Source organism: Lepidochelys kempii, chromosome 8 (genome assembly GCF_965140265.1).
Source record: "Lepidochelys kempii isolate rLepKem1 chromosome 8, rLepKem1.hap2, whole genome shotgun sequence".
Lineage (NCBI taxonomy): Eukaryota > Metazoa > Chordata > Testudines > Cheloniidae > Lepidochelys > Lepidochelys kempii.
The window spans coordinates 74693248-74714763 of NC_133263.1; the positions used below are offsets into that span (position 1 = coordinate 74693248).

The 21516-nt window shown below is 42.2% G+C and overlaps 1 protein-coding gene and 1 long non-coding RNA gene across 7 annotated transcripts in view; one reads left to right on the plus strand and one right to left on the minus strand.

Moving 5' to 3' along the window:
* DIPK1A (divergent protein kinase domain 1A) overlaps positions 1 to 21516 on the plus strand; it is a 40617-nt gene that overhangs the window by 9601 nt on the left and 9500 nt on the right. For 3 of the 6 annotated variants that reach the window (XM_073357057.1, XM_073357059.1, XM_073357058.1), the window contains one exon: positions 20166 to 20300. In XM_073357057.1, the coding sequence (XP_073213158.1) occupies positions 20166 to 20300 (135 nt within the window). Of the gene's footprint in view, positions 1 to 7500; positions 7595 to 18424; positions 18448 to 20165; positions 20301 to 21516 lie in introns of those variants that run through there. The other 3 variants (XM_073357060.1, XM_073357062.1, XM_073357063.1) reach the window with 2 other exon arrangements.
* Positions 7906 to 21165, minus strand: LOC140916079 (uncharacterized). Its single transcript, XR_012160411.1, has 3 exons — positions 21021 to 21165; positions 20141 to 20284; positions 7906 to 7961 (listed from the first exon to the last, which is right to left on the minus strand). It is a non-coding gene; the product is annotated as an uncharacterized lncRNA (long non-coding RNA).

The following is a 21516-nucleotide window of genomic DNA, read 5'->3' on the forward strand; positions in this document are numbered from 1 at the left end:
CTAAACATGAACCCTTCAGGGGCTGGCTGCAGTCACGGAGGTTTTTGGAAGCCACGGAATCTGTGACTTCCGGGACTAAATCGCAGCCTTAACCATAACACCATGAGCTGCTCCCAGTGACCCCTGCATGGCAGGGGTTACTCAGTGCATGGAAGTAAGTGCCCATGGTAAGTTTAACCTCTTCACTCTACTTCTGTGCAGAGATGGCAGGGTGATGACCGGTACCCTGACTATATAGACTTCCTGTTCCTATGACATGGCACTGTACCCCTTGTGCATGTCATATCTGCTTAAGGCAGCTGGACTGATCGTATAGTGCACTGTTGCGGAGTAATAAAGTTAAATTGGCTCCACTGACCGTGTTATTCATTGTTGCATTGTTAAATGCTTAAAGCAGATGTACTGATAGTATTATTCAGTTTGAATAAATAATCTTTGTTCAGTCCCTTTGTTTCTGCGAGTTTTGATTTGCGCTAGAAAGAGATGGGTACTTAACAACACAATTTTATTTTGGCATCACCATAACAATAAATGCAAATTCAGGCCGTCTTATGAAGGCCGTCTTATGAAGGAACACTGATACAGAGCACATCAGTCACTTCCTGCAACTCCAAGATTGCAGGGGAACCAGGAGCTGGGTGGGTAAGAGCCGTGGATCCTACTCATCATTCTGAGTGGGATCCATTGTTTTCCACCAGAATGCAGACAACAAACATAAGTAGAAGTGGTGTACTGCAGTAGGTTGCTGGGTGAACACTACTTCCACCCATTTGACCAATATAGACAGTTTTCTGACATACACAGTGAAAGTTTGAAAGGAGCTGCTCAGAATAGTGCAGTGCTGAGAACCAAGGAGTATGTCCCAAGAAGGCAAGTGCCTTCACTTGAATCAGTACTCTACAGTGTGAACAGTGTAGAACTGGAAGGTGGCTCAAGCTTGCCTTTGCAGTATGGCTGCTCTCACTTGAGTTAGGCCAGCTCGAGTGTACCAACTCAAGCTAACAATGCAGTGAAGACAAGTCATTAAAAATTAAGTCCTGGAAAGGAACAATAGAGAAAAGAGTATAGACAAAAGCTAAATATTGTTTGTTATAAATATTGAGACATATATTTCCAGAGTGAATTATGGGGTTGAGGGAAACTGGTCCCCTTAAATAAAAGTTTGTGTAACTTGCTAAGAATGGTGAAATTCATTTCTATTAAATAACCGATCCCATAAAGTAAACTATTGATGACAATTAATTGAGTGTGGACCGAACGACAAAATTTTCTAAAATGTAGCTTTTTTTGTACCACTTCTCTGATGCTGTGATATCTTCTACTTTGATTGCAAAGGCAAACAAAGTCATTTTTTCTGTTTGGTACTCTAGCTAGTTACAGAAAAATTAGGCCAAAGATGATAATTGAATGATTAATCTAGGGAGATGATCTCAGGAAATGGTATTGTGAGTGGTGACTTAAACTGATTGCAGATCCTTTGTTGGCATTGTTAAGCAAAGAACATAGACTAAAATTGTCAGGCTTAGGTGCCTAACTCTAGGCATCTCAGGCCATATTTAGGTACCTTAATAAAAATGGCCTGAGTGCCAAAGGAGCTGAGCTCTGAGCAAAGTCTGTAGGAGTTCAGCACAATCAAAGCTCAAGCCACTTTATTTAGGTCCCTGTCTTTTGGTAGCAACTTTGAAAATGTTAGATGTAGTAATGACTGAGGTAGGTGTGACAAGACAGTGAACTATCTGGTCAAATAATGTCTGCTAATCACCTGTTATTTGACTACTGTCTAATATTGTCAAATATTCCAACAAAAATGCCCTGATGTGGTCAGAAGCTTACCTTTTTGTTTGTACTATGGTTCCATTCTTTCCTTTTTGTTTTTATTACTGTTCTAATAAACTAGTGCTTTAAAATAGAGTTTGTTCAGTCAGTTGGCAATTATTTTTGGACCAGTCTGATGCCCTCCTAGACTGAGGGTAGGTCTACCTTTTGTGGTTATGATTGAATGTTTAAATCTCCTGGGTATGCTTGTAGCCATCCTTGAGCTGTAATTTTATTCAAACTCTTAGGGCTTGTCTACACTTACAGCGCTGCAGCAGGGGAGCTGTACCACTTTGTGAAGACACTACTTACGCTGATGGGAGAGCTTCTCCTTTCAGCATAGGTGCTCTACCTCCCTGAGAAGTGGTAGTTATGTGTATAGGAGAAGTCCTCTTGTCAATATAGCATGTCTATGCTGGGAGTTAGGGCTATATAACTGCATAACTTGCGGGTATGGTGATGTAGTTACACTGACATAAATTTGTAGTGTAGACCAGGGCTTAGGCTAAGCAAGGAAAGACCTGATCAACATCTGGATGGAAGTCCTTCAAGGAAAAACCCAGCTGCTATAAGAAATGGTGTTGCTGATTCAGTAGTTAGTACCCTTCCCTCCAAGTTTGTTGAAATCGTAAGATTTTTTTTTTAACGGGGCTATGTTGTGTACTTTTAGAGAGGAGTGCTACAACAGCAACATTATTTTGCGCCTGTATTCTGTGCTGAGAGTGACTAAACAACTGAACTTGTGATGGACTCTCAACTTCCTGCCAAGAAGTTGCAGGATCCAGCCCAAAGCTGGTAAAGATGCATAAGGAATTGGGGTCATTAGGTAAAATGTGTAATGTTGACCCCTATATCTTGTGCTAAGAGCCCCACCGCAGCTGGAATTATTTGAAGATGTGTTGAATGTGAACTCTTGAGGTTATAGGGGAACTAAGATTGGGATTCAGTGCTTCCACTCTGCATTTTCTCCTCTCGAGTTTGGCTTTTTGTTCTTGGGCATAAATGAGAGGCAATATTTGGTCCACAGTGCATATCATTAAAGAAAATTGAAAAATGGTCCCCTAATATATTACATTATTTTTTCCTAATTTGAAAAACTGCAGCTTGCACATGCTCCTAGAGACTTGCTAGAACTCCGCAGCTAAAATATCTATCTGCATGCTCAAGTCAGGAGCTCAGCCGATTTTTCCATTCAGTTGTAGCTCTGGGTTGCTGTGGGCTGGGACCAAGCACCTGAACTGAGAGCAGGGAAAGTCTCCTGTTCTCTCAGTCCCTTCCTGCTGACACCAAGACTATCTGGAAGAGGAAGCTGCCTGATACAAATGCAGAGTGGTCAAGAGCCAGACCGGGGGTGGCAATGGGAGCTGGTCAGGACAAAGAGCCTCTGAGGATTGTGGGGAGGACTTGGACTAGAGGCTGAGAGGGGTGGGGGAAAGATAAGGGAAATTGGGAATTAGTGGTGAAGGAGGCTGGGACTAGCTGGGCAAGAAGACTGGGACTGGGAGTTGGCGTGGGGAAGTGATGGGTGGGGGAATGGGACTAGGAGCCATTGGTTGGGGGGGGAAAGACTGAACTCAGATGAGGAGTGGGGGACTGGGAGCTGATGGGGCAACAGGAGACAGGCAGATTGGATAAGGTGCCAGGAAAGGATGAAACTGGGACTGGCTGAGCAAACAGACTATGAACAAGTGGGTGGGGACTAGAAATGGCTGGAGAAGGAGAATGGGTTTTAAACTGTAGGGGTGTCTGGAGAGAAGGATGCGGGTGGAGAAGCTTGAGGAGCTAGGTGAGAGGATAGGGATGAGGAGCCAGAAGAGGCTATGCTCCCTAGAGAATGTTTCCCCTCTAGAGCCTGGAATGGAATCCAGATTCCTGAGTCTCCTCATTCCTCTGCTGATAGCAAATATCTGGAAATCCACTGACAGTGCCCCCATCCTTTCCTAATACTGGTCCATAAAGGATGACACTATTACTGTTATCAATTGCTCCCTGCCACTTTCCCCTAAAACTTTATCCTTTCTGCCCTATCCCTGTCCCACTTTTCCTTTTATCCATTATCTGTCCAATTCTACCTGAGGACATGGGATTTGTAACTTAAGGTTTTGCCTAGAGGGATTCTCTGTGTTTTGAATCTGATTACCCTGTAAGGTATTTACCATCCTGATTTTATAGTGGTGATTCTTTTACTTTTTCTTTAATTAAAATTCTCTTTTAAGAACCTGATTGCTTTTTCATTGTTCTTAAGATCCAAGGGTTTGGGTCCTTGGTGGGATTTTTTTGGTGAGAATCCTCAAATTGGTGAGGATTTTTATCAAGCGTTCCCTAGGAAAGGGGGTGTAGTGCTTGGGGGGATATTTTGTACGGGGGAGACGTTTTCAAGTGGGCACTTCCCCTGTTCTTTGTGTAACACTTTGGTGGTGGCAGTGTTTAACCTAGCCTGGTAAGAATAAGCTTAGGGGGTCTTTCATGCAGGTCTCCACATATGTACCCTAGAGTTCAGAGTGGAGAAGGAACCTTGACACCCAGCTTTTCTTGGCTTTGCAGAATTTACGGTATAGATGTGACCTAATAATTCCCTAGCAGAGTTATCTTGCCTTTTAATGTGAATGCATTTTTTTAAATGTTCAGTCTTAATTCAATGACTTAGTGGTGCAAGCACATTAAAAACTTGGAGGGGACTAGGAATGATGAGGAATCTAGGAATGATGAAGTCCTTCACTCAGAGTGTAATTTAATAACAAAAAATTAGTCGTCCCTACAAGTTTTCAATAGAGAATCTGTTTCTTTTGAAATGTTATCTGGACCCCAAATATCAGATCTTTGTAAGGTATTCCAGGATATACCATTCTTAATGTAGGGAAAACCAAATTGTAAAGAGCATTGGGAGAAACTCTTCGGAGGAGCAATTTGAGGTACAGTACTAAGGTCTCTAGTGAATTTTCTAAAGAATTAATATTTCATTTGAAGCATTTTGATTAGGGCTGTCAAGCAATTAAAAAAATTAATTGCGATTAATTTTGTGATTTTAAAAAAATCACAATTAATCGCACTGTTAAACAATAATAGAATACCCCTTTTTATTTAAATATTTTTGCATGTTGTCTACATTTGCAAATATATTGATTTTATTTACAGCACTGAATATGGTGTACAGGGCTCAATTTACATTTATTTTTTATTACAAATATTTGCACTGTAAAAAAAAAAAAAAAGGTATTTTTCAGTTCCCCCATTACAAGTACTGTCATGCAATCTATTTATTTATCACGAAAGTTGAACTTACAAATGTAGAATTATGTACAAAAAAAACTGCATTCAAAAATAAAACAATGTAAAACTTTAGAGCCTACAAGTCCACTAAGTCCTACTTCAGCCAGACAAGTTTGTTTACATTTGCAAGAGATAATGCTGCCCACTTTTTGTTTACAATGTCACCTGAAAGCGAGAACAGGTGTTTGCATGGCACTGTTGTAGCCAGAGTCACAAGATATTTACGTGCCAGGTGCGTTAAAGATTCGTATGTCCCTTCATGCTTCAACCACCATTCCAGAGGACATGCGTCCATACCGATGATGGGTTCTGTTCGAGAATGATTCAAAACAGTGCGGACCAATGCATGTTCATTTTTTATCATCTGAGTCGGATGCCACCAGCAGAAGGTTAATTTTTCCTTTTTGGTGATTTGGGTTTTAGTGGTAGTTTCCACATCGGAGTGTTGCTTTTTTAAGACATTTGAAAGTGTGCTCCAAGCCTCGTCCCTCTCAGATTTTGGAAGGCACTTTCAGATTCTTAAATCTTGGGTTGAGTGCTGAATCTATCCTTAGAAATATCACATTGATACCTTTGTTGCGTTTTGTCAAATCTGCAGTGAGAGTGTTCTTAAAATGAACAACACGTGCTGGGTCATCACCCGAGACTGCTGTAACATGAAATATATCGCAGAATGCGGGTAAAACAGAGCAGGAGGCATACAATCCCCCCCCAAGGAGTTCAGTCGCACACTTAATTAATGCATTATTTTTTAATGAGCATCATCAGCATGGAAGCATGTCCTCTGGAATGGTGGCCAAAGCATGAAGGGGCATACGAATGTTTTGCATATCTGGCATGTAAATACCTTGCAATGCCAGCTACAAAAATGCCATGCGAATGCCTGGTCTAACTTTCAGGTGACATTGTAAATAAGAAGCGGGCAGCATTGATTCCCATAAATGTAAACAAACTTGTTTTTCTTAGCAGTTGGTTGAACAAGAAGTAGGACCTAGTGAATTTGTAGGCTCTAAAGTTTTACACTGTTTTTTGTTTTTGAATGCAGTTATGTAACCAAATTTACATGTGTAAGTTGCACTTTCACGATAAAGAGATTGCACTACAGTACTTCTATGAGGTGAATAGAAAAATACTATTTTTTATCATTTTTACAGTGCAAATATTTGTAATCAAAAATAAAAAATCAAAAATAAAGTGAGCACAGTACACTTTGTATTCTGTGTTGTAATTGACAATGTAGAAAAACCTCCAAAAATATGTAATAAATTTCAGTTGGGATTCTATTGTTTAAAATAGCGATTAATCACAATTAATTTTTTTGAGTTAATTTTGATTAATCGACAGCCTAATTTTGACTTTAGGATCCACTTAAAGATACATACTGTCATTCAGAGAATGTTTGGTACTCAAGTTTCTGCATTGTCACTGCTTTATTCCTCTAGTGATTTGTTACACTTCCCTTCTACAGTTCCATGCTGTTGTTAGATCTGACCTCTACTAAGTTAAATCAGAACATGCCATCTTAAAATGGCTGTTTTAAAATAATTCCATAAAGTGTTAATAGAACATTAAGGTTGAATGAATAAATATCAGTAGACACCAAATTAAGATTCACATGCAACTTTAGCAGTGGCCCCTTGCACTATTTATTATGATATTTAAATATATTATATTTATTTACATTATTTTAATTACATTAGAGCATTATATCTAAAATAATATAGTATCTTACAACTTTTTTCTACAACCATGATTAATTTCCCCTGGAACAAGTGAAGATACCCCTTTTCAATAAGATCTGCATATTTTTATGCCAAATTTCAACTTTCAATCCACAGCTAATTTGGCTGTGGATTTATGTGTGGTGTTTTATTTTAATAAAAGTTGCAAGTATATTTTTATAATGGGGAAAAAATGTGTATTACTTTTCTACCCTCCTACCTGTGCAAAAAGGGTCAACTGACTTTGTTCAGACTTTCCAAAATAATTCACCTCTGGGCAGAGACCATGCTAGGAAATCTTCTACAATCAGTTTGTTAGGCTGGTGACAGTTGTGCACATTCAACTGTAGCCAATACTGCTCCCTCTACAATAACATTGTATTTTAGTGAAGCATAGATGATTGCTACCATCTAATTTGGTATGAAGTTCAAAATCCCTCAGATGATTCTTTTGTGACACTTTGCTACATTTAGGATGTAGATGTTTAAAATAATAACAAAGCATAGGTCCAAAGATTTTAAAACCCCAGCTGTTTTCCCTAGCAGGGACTCTAGCCCCCAGGCTTAAAAAATGAAGCTAATGATTTAAAAATCAATAGTTTACTCCCAAATTCAATTTTCTCATCAGTTCTAATGTGCATGAAGGTTAAGGAACTGGCTGTTCTGGAAACTGAAATCCTCTGTTTATTCACAGGTCAGATACGATGCAGGCAGCCAAAGTGTGAGCTTTCTTACACTGGCCCATTGCTGACCTGAGCTCTGATTTGGAGGGACCACCTTCTATAAGGGTAAGAGGTAGTTCAGTCTCCTTACTACAGGTAGTTCTCTCCTAGGTCTTTCTCCATCAGAGATTTCTAATAGTAGTTTACTTTGAATTTTGTATGTGGTGAGCATTTATAGTGTTAATGACTCTTCTGGCTTAGAGAAAATATATGATCTGAACCATAAACCCATGATACTATACCTGTTTGTTTGGATTATAGAATTAAAATATTTTCTGGATGGATAATTCCATTATGAGGTATCTTGCCCTTCCTTTGAAGCGTCTGGTACACTGTCAGTACTGTCTGCTCAACTAGATGGACGATTTTTCTGATCTGATTTGATAATTCCGGTGTTGCTATATTATTCTTCTGTTGTACGTTGCAGTTTTCTCTAAACAGTTATTTGAGGAAGCAGAGAGGGAGAGAAACTAGATGTAAGTAAGAGGAGCCTTGAGTATTTGAATTGTTCTAAGCTACCTGAATCTTTAAAAGTCAGCTTTCTTTAGTAAGGGTTGATTTGGTTAATCTTATTTCATGTTCCTTTCCAAAATTTATATTAAAGGTGTGTAATATCTTGTTACACTATAGGATGAGCATCCACAGTACCCCAAGATCAGTTTAAAAAAATTTCAGTGATCTTTTTCAAGTATCCATAAGCAAAAGTTTAAGTTCAGGTACCATAAACCATGGTATTTACCCTTTCACAGAAAATTTCAGAAAAGTCAGTAGTTGCAAATACTTTGAAAAAGTGTTTATATTTTTTAACTGTGACTGTTATTTCTAGGTAAATATTATCTTTGTATGTAAAGGAAAACTGCACTCATTTTATTCTCTCCAGCAGTCTAAAATTGTAAAGGGTATGAAATGGTTCTCATAATAAATAAAGCATGTTTTATGGTTGACTGTCTTGTTGAAGTGACTTAATTTGCAACACTGGTAGTTTAGGAACAAAAAAGCACAACTCTAAGCAAGTTTCAGATTGTAACATTTCAAATAACTTAAAATGAAATGTTTTGTAGAAACAAGTTTTGATTGCTGAAACATCATTAAAGCAGTCTGACAATTTTATTTAGTTTCTTTCAGCAGTCTGTCACACAGGTGTTGTCACAAGTGGCATTTCTTCAACAAGATGGCTACTTGGGCTCAGAGTTGCCAATTTATTTTCCCCAAACACACTTAATGTTTTATTCATGGCAAGCTATACTTCTTACTTATACTGAAGCTTTGTATTTTTGGATGGAACCAGGTGACATTCTGTTAGGGGGGAGGGATAACTCAGTGGTTTGAGCATTGGCCTGCTAAACCCAGGGTTGTGAGTTCAATCCTTGAGGGGGCCATTTAGGGATCTGGGGCAAAAATTGGGGGTTGGTCCCGCTTTAAGCGGGGGGGTTGGACTAGATGACCTCCTGAGCTCCCTTCCAACCCTAATATTCTATGATTCTTCGATGAAAGTTTTCTTGGAAGACTCAAACAAATCTAAGCGGAATAGATAAGGAGAGATGGATATTAAAAATAAGGATGATACTTTCATATCTTGATAGCAGAAGGTGAGAGGATAGATGTTGTTGCAATTCAAGCACTAGACTGGGGTTCATGAGATCTGGATTTAGGTCCTTGCTCCGCCACACACTTCCTGTGTGATCTGGACAAATCCCTAAATCTCTCTATGACTATTTTCCTGTCTGTAAAATGAAGGTGTTAATATTTCCTTACAACACAGATGTTGCAAGTATAAACTCCATTCATGTTTGTGAGTTGCTAAGATGGTGTAAAGCATGAATGTACTTTAGCTTTTTTGGGGAATAGGAGTTTAAATCTTAACTCATGGCATTAGGACTGTTGCAATACTTACGGGTGCATTATTGCTTTTCTATTTAACTTGTCGCATTATGCAGTGTTTGAAAACTCCACATGTCTGGGCTGACCAGGAAGCTTTCTTTGGTTAGTGCCATCAACATTTACAAAATAATTATTAAAAAACAAACAAACAAACAAAAAAACCTATAGTGCAGGAGTTCTCAAACATTCTGATAATGTGGTCACACCCTAATAGAGATTGGTTAACATTTTCAAAAGCATCTAAGTCACTTTTGAAAATGGGGTTTAGACTCCAAAAGCTGGGTTTATGCTACAAAGTTAGGTCAATATAAGTTGGCTTACATCAGCCTATTTGTGCGTACGTCTACCTCAAATTCTAGACTCAAATTTGTCTCCAGCCAATGTAAGCACCATATTACAGTGACTCAATAAAACCATCTCATTGAATGATATTGAGCCATGGTTGATCTACTGAGGTTGACGCAGTGCAAGTGTAGATGCTGCTTGATCTATGTCGTCCCTAACAGTCCTCTAGCAGCTGTCCCCAGTGCCTGACACTGACCACTCTGCTGCCCAGGGGCCACGTAGACCAGAAGCTACCATCCTTTAGAAACTCTGTGTATTTTTAAAATGTTTTTTCCTGATTGCCCAGCTTTGTGAGCACACAAGCTGTCTCTTGTTTCATGCAATTGCCAAACTGACCGTGTTAGCTCCATGCACTAGATGTGCTTCTGTGTGGAGTAGATTGGAGGCACTGGATCTCCTGGGCCTGTGGCGAGAAGAGACTGTGTGGGCACAGCTATGGATTAGCCATGGAAATGTGGACATCTATGAAAAGATTGCACAGAGAATGCAGGCAAAGGGATACGATAGGGATCAGCAGCAGTGCCATGTAAAAGCGAAGGAACTTCAGCATGCATACAATAAGGCCAGGGAGGCCAACAATCAGTCTGGTGCTAAGCTGCAGACTTACTTTTTTCACCAAGCTGCATGCCATACTTGGCGGATACTCCATTAGCACTCGTCAGACCACTCTAGATACCTCTGAGGAGCTTGAGACACAGAACCCCGCTGTGAACAGCAAGAAGGAGGGGTGTGGGGGGGGACACAGCATGGAGGTCCAGCTATGCCACCAGCCAGGACCTGTTTTTGAGACTCCACCACAATCTAGTGAGTCCCACCAGCTGAGCGCAGAGCCCAGTGAAGGGGAAAGAGCCTTGAGTGAGTGTGTGAATGCATTTTTCCTTACAGTGTTTAAATGTAAAGATAGAACCAGGCCCAACCCCAAATTAGCAGGACAAAGGTATACACTTTTCATTGCTTTGCTCCTACAAGTCAAAGTCAGCTGCTACACCTCTATCCTCCATCCTGGTGGCAACTTCTCCTTTGCCTCACAGATATTCTAAAGGACGAGCAGGCAGCTATAACCTTTGGAATATTTTTTCCCGCTGAATCCGGACCTGTGAGCAAACAATGCTAACATCCATGCCATCTACCAAAAGCATATTCAACTGTCATTCTGTGCCTGCTGAGCCAGCAGTTGAATCTTAACAGCATCACGCAAAGGTGGCTAGTGTATGGCTTCATACACAGGGAACAAGGGGTAGGCAAGGTTCCCCAAGATCATTAGTGGCATTCCAACATCACCAGTGGTAATCTGCTGGTTGGGAAGAATGTCTCTGCTTGCAGCTGTGTGACCAATCTTGTGTTCTTAAAGATGTGAGCAGTGCACCTTATCTGACTAGCCCACACTGATGTCAGTGAAGCATCCCTGGTAATCCATCAACACTTGCATAACCATAGAAAGTAGCTCTTTCTATTGATATACTCTGTGGCAAGCTGGCTGGTGCCAAAATAGGGATGTGTGTGCAATCTATAGCTTTACCACAGTTCAGGAATCCTCTTTCTGCAAATCCATTCACTATGTCCTGCACATTGCCAAGATTCACAGTCCCTGTGTAGCAGGAGATTATTAGTGGCCCTGCACACTTGCGTGACAATGGCCCTCACTAAATTTTCCAACCTCAAAATGATTTCCACTGACTGGTAGCAATGCAGTGTGGCAAGCTTCCATGGTGTGATCGTCACTCACTTCTTTGCTATCAATGTAGCTTTCATTATGGTGTCTCTGTGCTGGTGAGCTGGGGCTAGGTCAGCATGCAGATCCAGGAATGTGTCCATTTGCATCGAGAAATTCTGCAGCTGCTGCTGCTCGTTTCAAAGCAGCCACTGCTCGTCGATTGAATTACTGTCCAATACCACCACTCAGTGCTCATTTCTCAAGCTCAGGAGTGTTCCTTGACTGTCTGCAACTGCTCTGTGAATGCTACCAGCTACCTCAAATTGTTTTTTCACTGTGTCCCTCAGCAATCTATCCTGCAGCTCTGCAGATATTGGAGGATTGTTTGTCCGGTGTTTGCAACAGTTGTGAGAGTACTGCAGAACTCTGTAAGAGACTGTAGGTTGTGAAAGGGGTTGTACCCACCTGGGTTTGTGGATTTTTATTTATTTATTTTTTTAAAGGCATGAAAATTATGGGATATGAATAGCATTATGGGAGGGAGAAAGTTACATGTTATGAACTTGACCCCTTTGCTCCCTGTCACCTGTGTGTGACTTTTTTTTACTCCACAATGCATTTTGAAAATTTCCCAAAAGGCAGCAATCCTGCCAGTAGCAAATACCACACTGGGATACCTATCTGCAGAGTCACCATACTGTGCATTAAAACAAGCACTCCTGGTGAGTACATGCAACACTGATGCAAGCAGCCAAGTATGCACAAGCGATATACTTATTGCCGTGGCTTTATGCTTAAATAAGTTGAATCAACTTGAAGTTTGTAGTGAAGACATGGCCTGAGTCATTTAGGTTCTTTTGACAATTTTATCCAGTATCTTGTGGGACACCTTCCCTCTCCATTCACAATCATGCAATCACCTGCTTTTCTATTAATTCTGCCAAAAATCCATGTGGTTGCTACAACAGTTGCTTTCACGGAAAAGTAATATTAGCAGTATGCAAAACTAAGGACTGACGCTTACCCAAATGACAGGAGAGGTTACATTACGAGAAGGGTTTCTGCACTATGTCTTGCATTCCTACTTCTTTTTGGGACCCGACTACTGACAAATGTACATGGGTGTCAAAATATGTTCCCTAACAATCTTTAGAACTTTATGGAGTGTATCGAAGTACCTGAGAGGATGCATACACTGAAGCCTGGGGCAAGTTACTATGGAGGGAGGTGGGGGGGGGAACTGTAGGTGAAGTCTTGCAAGAGTGGCCCCTTCGTGGGTAGAGGCTGAAATGTATTGCATTGTTAAGGAATGTAGTACCTACATTTTGAAAATGTGTGTGTGTGTAAATCACTGTGTTCCTGTCTGTTTAGAACTGTTTCTTCGATACTATTGAGTTTTCTAGAAAACTATATGTATTAGAGGGGAAAAATACATCTATTGGAGCCAAATCATAGAATATCAGGGTTAGAAGGAGGTCATCTAGTCCAACCCCCTGCTCAAAGCAGGACCAATCCCCAACTAAATCAACCCAGCCAGGGCTTTGTCTAGCCTGACCAAATAAGCAACTTCAGATGAAATCTTAGACATAATTATTGAGCTGCTTCTCTGGAGCTGTAATTCTGAAAAAGGGAAATGGGGACCATGATTTGGGCACTTGCAGAATGTCACTATTGTGGCGTATCCAGGGTTGCTTAGCTGATCGCACAGCTTCAGTGGCAAAATGTCATGGCTATGAACAAAAGCAGCAAACATATGTTCTTGGCTCTTATGTAATAGTAGGATACAAAGTGAAGAAGATTGCATCAGATTGAAACTTCAGGGAGAACTAAGTCAGCAGAATGTAACTGTCTGCAAACTAGAATTTGGGTAGAGCACTTTGGATAACAACCCATGATTTGTGTTTTGTGGGATCTTTAATGACTGCAAGCTGTTGGGACCCCAATTCTTTCATCTGAAAAACTGAACCTTCTTTAGCACACTGTGTTCTTTAACACTACCGGGGTATTGGTTCAGTACCTGAAAATAAGTCTTCTAAAGAGCCCCTATCAGTTCTTGCAGCATGCGGGGCTTTCTTTGGAAGTCTTGAATCCCAGCTATGAATTAAGGACAATTCTGCCTACCTTGAGACAGTACTACTCCATAATAGGGAAATTATATTTACCTCCCTCCCCCCAACCAAATTTTGTAATGGAAACCATTTTGACATCACAATAAGATGACCGTGGGTTGTATATATAATTATGCCTGTTGTCCCTTATGTGTATTGCAGTTGGGAGTAGAGAGTGACAGTGGAATCTGTTTTTGTCTGTTTGTTTTTTTGTTTTCTTCAATGTAGTCTTGTAAATTCCTTGTAAATAAACAAAGTCCTGTTTCTCTGAATACAGGAGGAACCAAAAAAACAAAAGAAGATATTTTCTTTGTTTAGATCACCAAGGCTCTTTAGCAAGCTGCAGACCCAAAAACTCCCTCTCATGCTCCTTCCAGAGCTGTACTCCATGCTTGTCCAGCCTGTTTCTTTCTCTCTCCCCCAGACTACATCTACACTTGCAGATGTAGAGCTCTGAGAGTTAAACTAACCCTCAGACAGCAGCAGGGAAAGCGCTGCTGTGGATTCACACTGTGCTCCTTGTGGCTATGGAGCATGTCCACACTCGCCGCTATTGCAACGCCACAGAGAGCAGTGCACCGTGGTAGCTATCCCAGCGTGCAAGTGGCTGCAGGGTGCTTTGGGAAGGGTTTGCAATGCCTCATGGAGCAGGCACAGCATCACGATGCAGGTTTCCCAATCCCATTGTTCCAGGTTATCCTACTAGATTGCCAGCTGCTTTTCAACTGGGGGGCATGGAGTGTGACAGGGAGGGTGTTGTGTGTATGTGGGGGGTGAAACAGTGTGTTTTGGGGGGCGGAGAGTGTGTCCAGGACCGTCCTCACCAATTATGGTGCACTAAGCAGCCTGAGCAGCTGCTCCCCACTGCTCCCCTGGGCTGCAATCAAGGCCTGCAGGGCTGGGGAGGCAGGAGCTGTTGGGGGCTGTTTTGGGGGGACCCCACAGGCCCAGAGCGGCTCAGGGGAATAGCTGGGTGCCTGGCGCCAGCAGCAGGAAGCAGAAGGACCCAGCCCTAGCCTGCTCCGCTCCCCTGCCCCAGCTGTGTCGCTCGGGGGAGGGGACTTGGGGAAAGGGGTCTGCCCTTCCCCCCCCACTCACCGGCAGTGGGAAGTGGAGCGACCCAGCCCCAACCTGCTCTGCTTCCCTGGCCCCAGCAAGGTCGCTTGCGGGAGGGGGAAGGACCGCCCTCGCACTCACTGGCAGCGGGAAGTGGAGCAATGCGGCTCGGAGCTGGTGGAGTGGGGTGGGCTGGGAACGGGTTGCTCCGCTTCCCATCGCTGCCGGTGAGTGCGGGGTCACTGGGGAAAGAGGTGCAATGGGGGTGGAGCATGGGGAAAGACTAAGAGTCAAGGCGGAGGGAGTTGTCCCGGGCCCCACACTCCCCTAGGAATGGCTCCGCCCCTTGCAGTGGGCGCAGCCTGCAGCGGGGCAGGCTGGGGGATAGGGCTGGCTGCCGGAGCTGGTGCTGCCGCATATGCGGCACACAGCTGCCTAGGGCACCATGAAATTTGGGGCAGTTTGGTGCCCCAAATGTCATGGCGCCCCACGTAGCTGCATATTCTGCGTATGCCTAGGGATGGCCCTGCGTGTGTCAACATGCAGTCTTGTAAGTTCAGACAGCGGCAGGAGGAAACCCTGACATCAGCCCCACCCCTAGCCGGCCTCTCTGCTCTGATGTAGAGGCAGAGAGAGAGATTCTACAGTAATGGTTTGCTTTGTGTCCTGGAACAGATAGGCATGCCGGATGTCAGAAATGGAGCTTTGAAAGGGGATAGCTGCATGCCTGCAGCCGAGTTCAAAACCATGACAAGAGTGGCCACTTGACTTCAAGGGATTATGGGACGTTGCTGGAGGCCAGTCATAGCACAGTAATGCAACACGCCATCCACCCTGACACCCCAGGGCTTCAGCCTAGGAGCAGAAAGATCTGTATTTCTCATGGAGGTGGATTTCCAGGGGTGCTCCAGCTACCGAGTCCAGGCGCTCCGAGTGCCTTGCCAGTGTGGACGCCTCAGGAGTTAGGCCGCCTGGGGATGATTTAATGTGCCCTAACTTGCAAGTGTAGACAAGGCTCCAGTCTCTTGCTTCTCTTATGTTTCTCTGGAGCATATACATACTCTCTTTTACCCAAACAATACTCAGCAAAGCTCCTCTACCTAATAGTCTGAATTCTGGACATACTCGTTATGCCTTGTTGTAGGTGGGTCTCCTTAATTGTCTCTCATAGCTATTTTAAATGAAAGGTGTGTTCATACCTATCAGTGTCAATGAGATTTAATCTAACCCACAACATCTTCATAATGTTTGGTATTATTCCTTCTTATGGATAGGGTGACCATATTTCCCTCTGCTGAATATAGGACACCTGGTAAAATTACTCGTATTCAAGAGAGTTCAACCGCAATCAATCAGAACTATGCAGTACAAATGTTCAAATTGACATCCCTGTTGAAAAGAAATATGGCATCGTTGAATTCTTTTTATTTACCTTCTTATCTTTAAGGCTTTAGGGCTCACAGCGGGAGAGCGCACGCGCACACACGCACTCACAGAGAGAGAGAGAGAGCGCTGTGTGAGAGAGGTGTACAGGACTGACCTACTGTCTCCTCCCTGCCCAGCGCTCTCTGCCCTCCATGCCTGTCTGGGCCCTGCTGGGAAGGGACAGGAGCTGCTTCTAGCCGCAGGAGAGGGGAAGGGATGACCAGGCCCATGTCTTTGCAGAGCTTTTCTCTTTTCCCCCACCCCCCTGTAGCTGGAAGCAGCTCCCATCCCGTCCTGCCCGCACAGTGTCAAAAGGCAGCTAACACCTCCTCTCGGCTGCCACCTCCTGTCTGTCTGCCCGCCCCTCCTCACCCTCCCCTAGCTACAGTGCAGGCAGGAAGGGATTAAGCCCTAAGGCTGCACTATGCACCAGGGAACCTGACTGCAGGGACTTCAGCAAACCCGGCCAAAGAGGTGGCTCAGCAGCAGAGGGTGCCTAGGGGACCGAGAAGCCCCATGGTACCTGGGGGTAGGACCCAGGGCGGGAGGGGGCAGGTGAAGAGGGTGCTAAACCCCTGTCTTGGGGGCTGCTGTGGAGCCTGCAGGGTCAGGGCGTGAACAGACTGGAAATCACTTCTCTACCCCCTTTCCCTGCCCCCCGCCACTCCAGAGCTTAGCTGAGGGGCAGAGAGGCTACCTTGTGCCAGCGCTGTGCGGGGCTTTGACTCCTCCTAGTCAGCTCCCTGGGCCAGAGGGTCTTGGGCTTGCCTGGGCCAGTGGCCCAGGCAGAGGCAGTGATGGAAGGAAGGAGCTTGCCAGTAAACTGAGCACTCTGACCAGGGGCTGGTTCTCCACGCAGCACTGGGAGCAGGATGTGACCTGGCCGGAGGGATATGGAGGAGCAGTGGGGGGAGGGAGGGGACAGAGAGAGTGAGTGAGAAGGGGCAAAGCAGGGAGTGGACAGTGAGGGGGGAGCACATAAATGGTGGACAGTAGAAATGACACGTAACCAGCCACTGCCTAGTGCCTGCCCACACTCACTGGCTGCCACAGCATACAGCCAATGCTGGCTGGAAACAGGACAGGGAGCAAGGCCCTGCTGGCTGAGAGCTGGCAGGGAGCAGGGGCTGCACTGTCGGACAAGCAGGGGAAGCAGCTGGCCCTGCACGCTACACCTTTGCCCTGCCACCAGCCTTGCACTCCTGTCCTCGACCATTGGGCCCTCCATTCACCACTGGTGGGCAAGGAGCTGGTGAGCAGGGATCTAGCCAGAAGCAGGACCTGCCAGTATTGATGAGAGGGAGGGAAACAAAATATGGGACAATTTGCCCATTTTTAAGAAAAAGTCAGGACTCCTGTAGAAGGGCTTAAATATGGGACTGTTCCTCTAAAACACAGGATGTCTGGTCACCCTACCTATGGACTTTGTTCAGTGGCAAAACTGTTAACTACATTGATATTTAAATTGTTCTCATTGGTCTTCAGAGCTAACACGCAATTGAGATGAAAAGGAACAGTATGTACTCAGTATGTACTGAGTTTGTGGACTCAGGCAGACTTCACTTCATTGGTTTACACTATGTTCACGTTCTGAAGGTTTTCTTCACAACCGTAAGGGTTAGAGACTTAAGTGTGTGTTAAAAATTAAAATTTTAGATTTGGAGGGGAAAATAGCAGCCACCACAGAAAAGTACCTGGTAACACTTACCTTTGCAGAGGCATAAATGAATGTAGGAACAGAGAAAAATAGTTTTTCTGGTCTAAATGCTGCCACAGAATATCTCCTACCTTGGTCACTATTCTGACTATGTTTAGTTCCTCCTCAAGTTCCCATCACACCAGAGCCAGAATAAGGCACTACTGGCCTTTGCCCAGGGTCCCAATTTCTAGAGTTGTGATAAGATCATCTTTAATTTTTCATAGATTAGAAAAGGAAATAAAGCTTTCCTCTTTTTTCTACTCCCACTGGTTTTTGAATGAACTAGTCATTGAACTGAACAGCGCTGAATAAATTGAAATGACAATATTTTGTCTGCCTTTGAGGAAGAGGCTCCTTGGGTTAAAAGCTGGTTTAGCACTGCTGCAAACTCTTGTTGCATGTGCGTAGCCACTGACTTCTACCAGTTCAGTAGTTTGGCTTTCTCTAATACCTCAGTAGCAAACGTGTACTACTTTAATTTAAATTATTTTAATAGATTATAATAAGTTTAGGCCTTAACTTAGGTTGTTATAATTTCTAATTTAATTTTAAATGGGTTCATATTAAAAGAAAAGTAGTGAATTTAAATTAAAAATCCATTTTAAATTTTAAAAAAATTATTAAAAAAATCATTGATTTTTATGCACCCTGTTTCTATATCTTACAGTTGAAGAGAAGCTTATAAATGTGACTTGAGTGCAACTGATGACTGCCTGCATATTCAGACAGCCTGAAACAATAACCTCAAGAGGTGTGAACTGAGAAATGATAATAAATAGACACAAGAAAAATACACAACCAAAAAGCCCACCCTAAACCAAAACTATAAAACAAATAAGACACATGCTACTCCACCACTCATTCATATTGCTTTGGGTTGCATCCCATCCGTTGTCTATATATGCTCTATTTAGAATAGGAGGTTCTTGGTGAAAGAATCTTCCTTTTTATACTTGTTTCCAAGTGTCTAGCAAGTTGAAATAAAACTAAATAGAGCACTAATTAGAAGATATCTGGAAAACAAAACTAATATGTCATGGCAATTTTTATTTTCCTTCAAGGAAAAGTGTTGGAACATAATTATGAAAGCAAATGATCTTTAAAGTAAGATCAGTACTAAAAGCAGAGGGTTGCGGTTTTTTTTAATGTTTATTTTTTTAAAAAAAGATAATCTACTTCCAGCAAATTCTCTCTTTATTCTCCTTTGTAAGATCACTTTTTAGAGTGAAGTATTTATGCTAAGATGCTTAAACAATTTTGTATATTCTCTTTGAGTGGTTTAATTTAAAGACGCTATCATTTACAGCAATCCAGTATTACAGAGCGCTCTCTCCTGGAATTGCTATCTCCAGCTGAAACTGGTATTCATATTTGGTGTAAGTGGACCTTTAAAGGCCTCTGGTTGTGATTTAAGAACAAGAACCTTCAGAAACAAAATCTTTTATGTACTTTACTACCTCTCATATCCATGCTTTTGCTTTCCCATCTCTCCTTTCCTTGCATGCCTGCCAAGTCTCACTGTTTTGCTATACAAAGCACAGATTTCATGTGGCTGAAGAAGAATGAACAGGCATTTTAACATTTACGTAATCTGAATCCTCACTCTTTATGTTGCCAAGACTGGTCTTTGCTGTTCTGTTCTCTCCTACACTTTCTGTTGTTCCTGAGAGCAAAATCAGATCATGAGCACTTCAGATTGTCAGGAATTAAAAACTAAATGGCCAAATGGCCAGATCAGCATCTCCCTGCTTGTTTTTTTTTAAGCCAGACAGGAGCAACCCACCCTCAAACATTAAAAATCCAAACAACCTTCCTTTGTCCAAAGGGATAACATGTAGTTGATGAGGTGGAAGTAGACAGGAAATGAAAATATGACAATGTAGAAGACTGTTGGAGATCAGAATAGTACATGGAACTTTCCATCACCTTCCTTTGAATGCAACTGTTTAGCCACATAATGGAAAGTGTTCAAACACATGGGAATTACTTCCTTCTACACACACCCCGACCCGCATATACTGATGATTTCATATTTATTTTTAATCTGGATTAGGTTGTATCTTTCATTAGTTTCTGCTCTGTTGGAACTGATTTTCCAGAAGTAGCACTTCTAAGTGACTGACAATAAATGCTTCTTCCAGGTGGACTGGCATAGGTAGAAATAGTAGAAATTTGGCAGTTTCAAATTTTTTACTATTTGGTAAACTTTTACCAACCCTCCCTTTTGGTCTCACTTTTCCAGTTTCTATTATCAGAGTCCTTCTTTTTCCCCTATAGTTGGTATCCAACCCCGGTTCTGTCTGATGCTGGAACTTAGTGTTCTAAAAAATGACAACACATTAATAAAAAAGATGACTGGATTTTAAATAGAGTTTTTGTAAAGACTGAATGGCAGATCATGTTAGGACAATGGAAGCAGTTCAGTCTATTCCTGAATTAATTACCTTTGTTTTTCTTTTATATCTTCAGGTTCGCTTCTCATATATGCGAATGAAGTATCTCTTTATCTCTTGGTTAGCAGTATTTATTGGCAGTTGGATTATATATGTTCAGTACTCCACTTACACAGAGCTATGCAGAGGTCATGACTGTAAGAAAATAATAGTAAGTATATTTGTATGTCTTGTTTGTTAAGCTTTTTTATCATCCATGAATCTACTTTTGAATTATTCAGTAGTCACCATCAAAAGTAATATTTACTATTACATTATGCAAATACAATAATCCTAATTTCAGTTACCTACAGCTAAAACCAGTTATTTTTGTACTTTATTTTCTCATTGATTAAATGGCTCAGTTGTAAACCGCCATGTGATCAAATTCACTTTGTGATAGTTTTGTTGTGGGAGGCTCAATCATAATTGACATACTAATTTTAACTTAGTGATTCCCCCTGCCTTTGTTTAACTCCTTCTGATGAGTTAAAAATGATGCATGCTACTAGAGTACCCACAAGACACTCAGGTGGAATCTCACTCTTATAAGAGAGGAGCAGCTGGCAGTGTGTTCTCCACATGGGGCGCTGTAGATTTGAAACTTTCTCCTGCACAGTCCAAAATAATTTTAATTTATTGGCTTTTTAGGGCATGTTGTTTTCCCTGGCTGCGAGGGATCGGAAGGACTTTGGTGAAAGATTGTAAAGATCTTAAATATGTTTTTGGTTGCTGGGCTATTATACCTTTAATTATTGGTCAAAGGAAAGTTGCTAGAATAATCTAATCTTATACTTGTATTTTTAAAATGTGTCAGTACCTACAGCGAAGCATAGACATCCTTTTTTTTTACTGAAAGAATGTATAGATTAAAAGAAATAATACTACGAACTCAATGGCAGGCTGTTCCGTTTTCTATTCTTTCAGAATGGTGAAATCTGAGGATTCCATGTGACAGTAGAGATACTCATTAGCAGACCCCTATGTAAAAGTAGAGATGCATGTTAGCAGATGACTTAACAAGTTAGCAGTCATTGTACTTCTTACATTCTCCGCCTCCTCCCCCCCCAACCCCCCGAATAGGCATCTTTTGCACCATATAGCATGTAGTTTTGTTTGTTTGTTTCATGTTTTCGATAGGTCTCTTCTGATTGAGAGTAAAAGCTCTCCATCTGTCTCCCAGTTCAAATAATTTACCCAATAAGGCCCTGATCTTGCAAACTGCTCCATGCAGGTAGACCCCTGGGCCTGCGCAGAGCCCCATTAGCTTCAACATTCTGTTGTATTCTATTCTATATAGGGTCTCTGTGCAGATGCAGGGGGTTCACCTCTGCAGAGCAACTTGCAGAATTGGGGTGTATCTGAATATTTTTTTTGTACCCCAGACA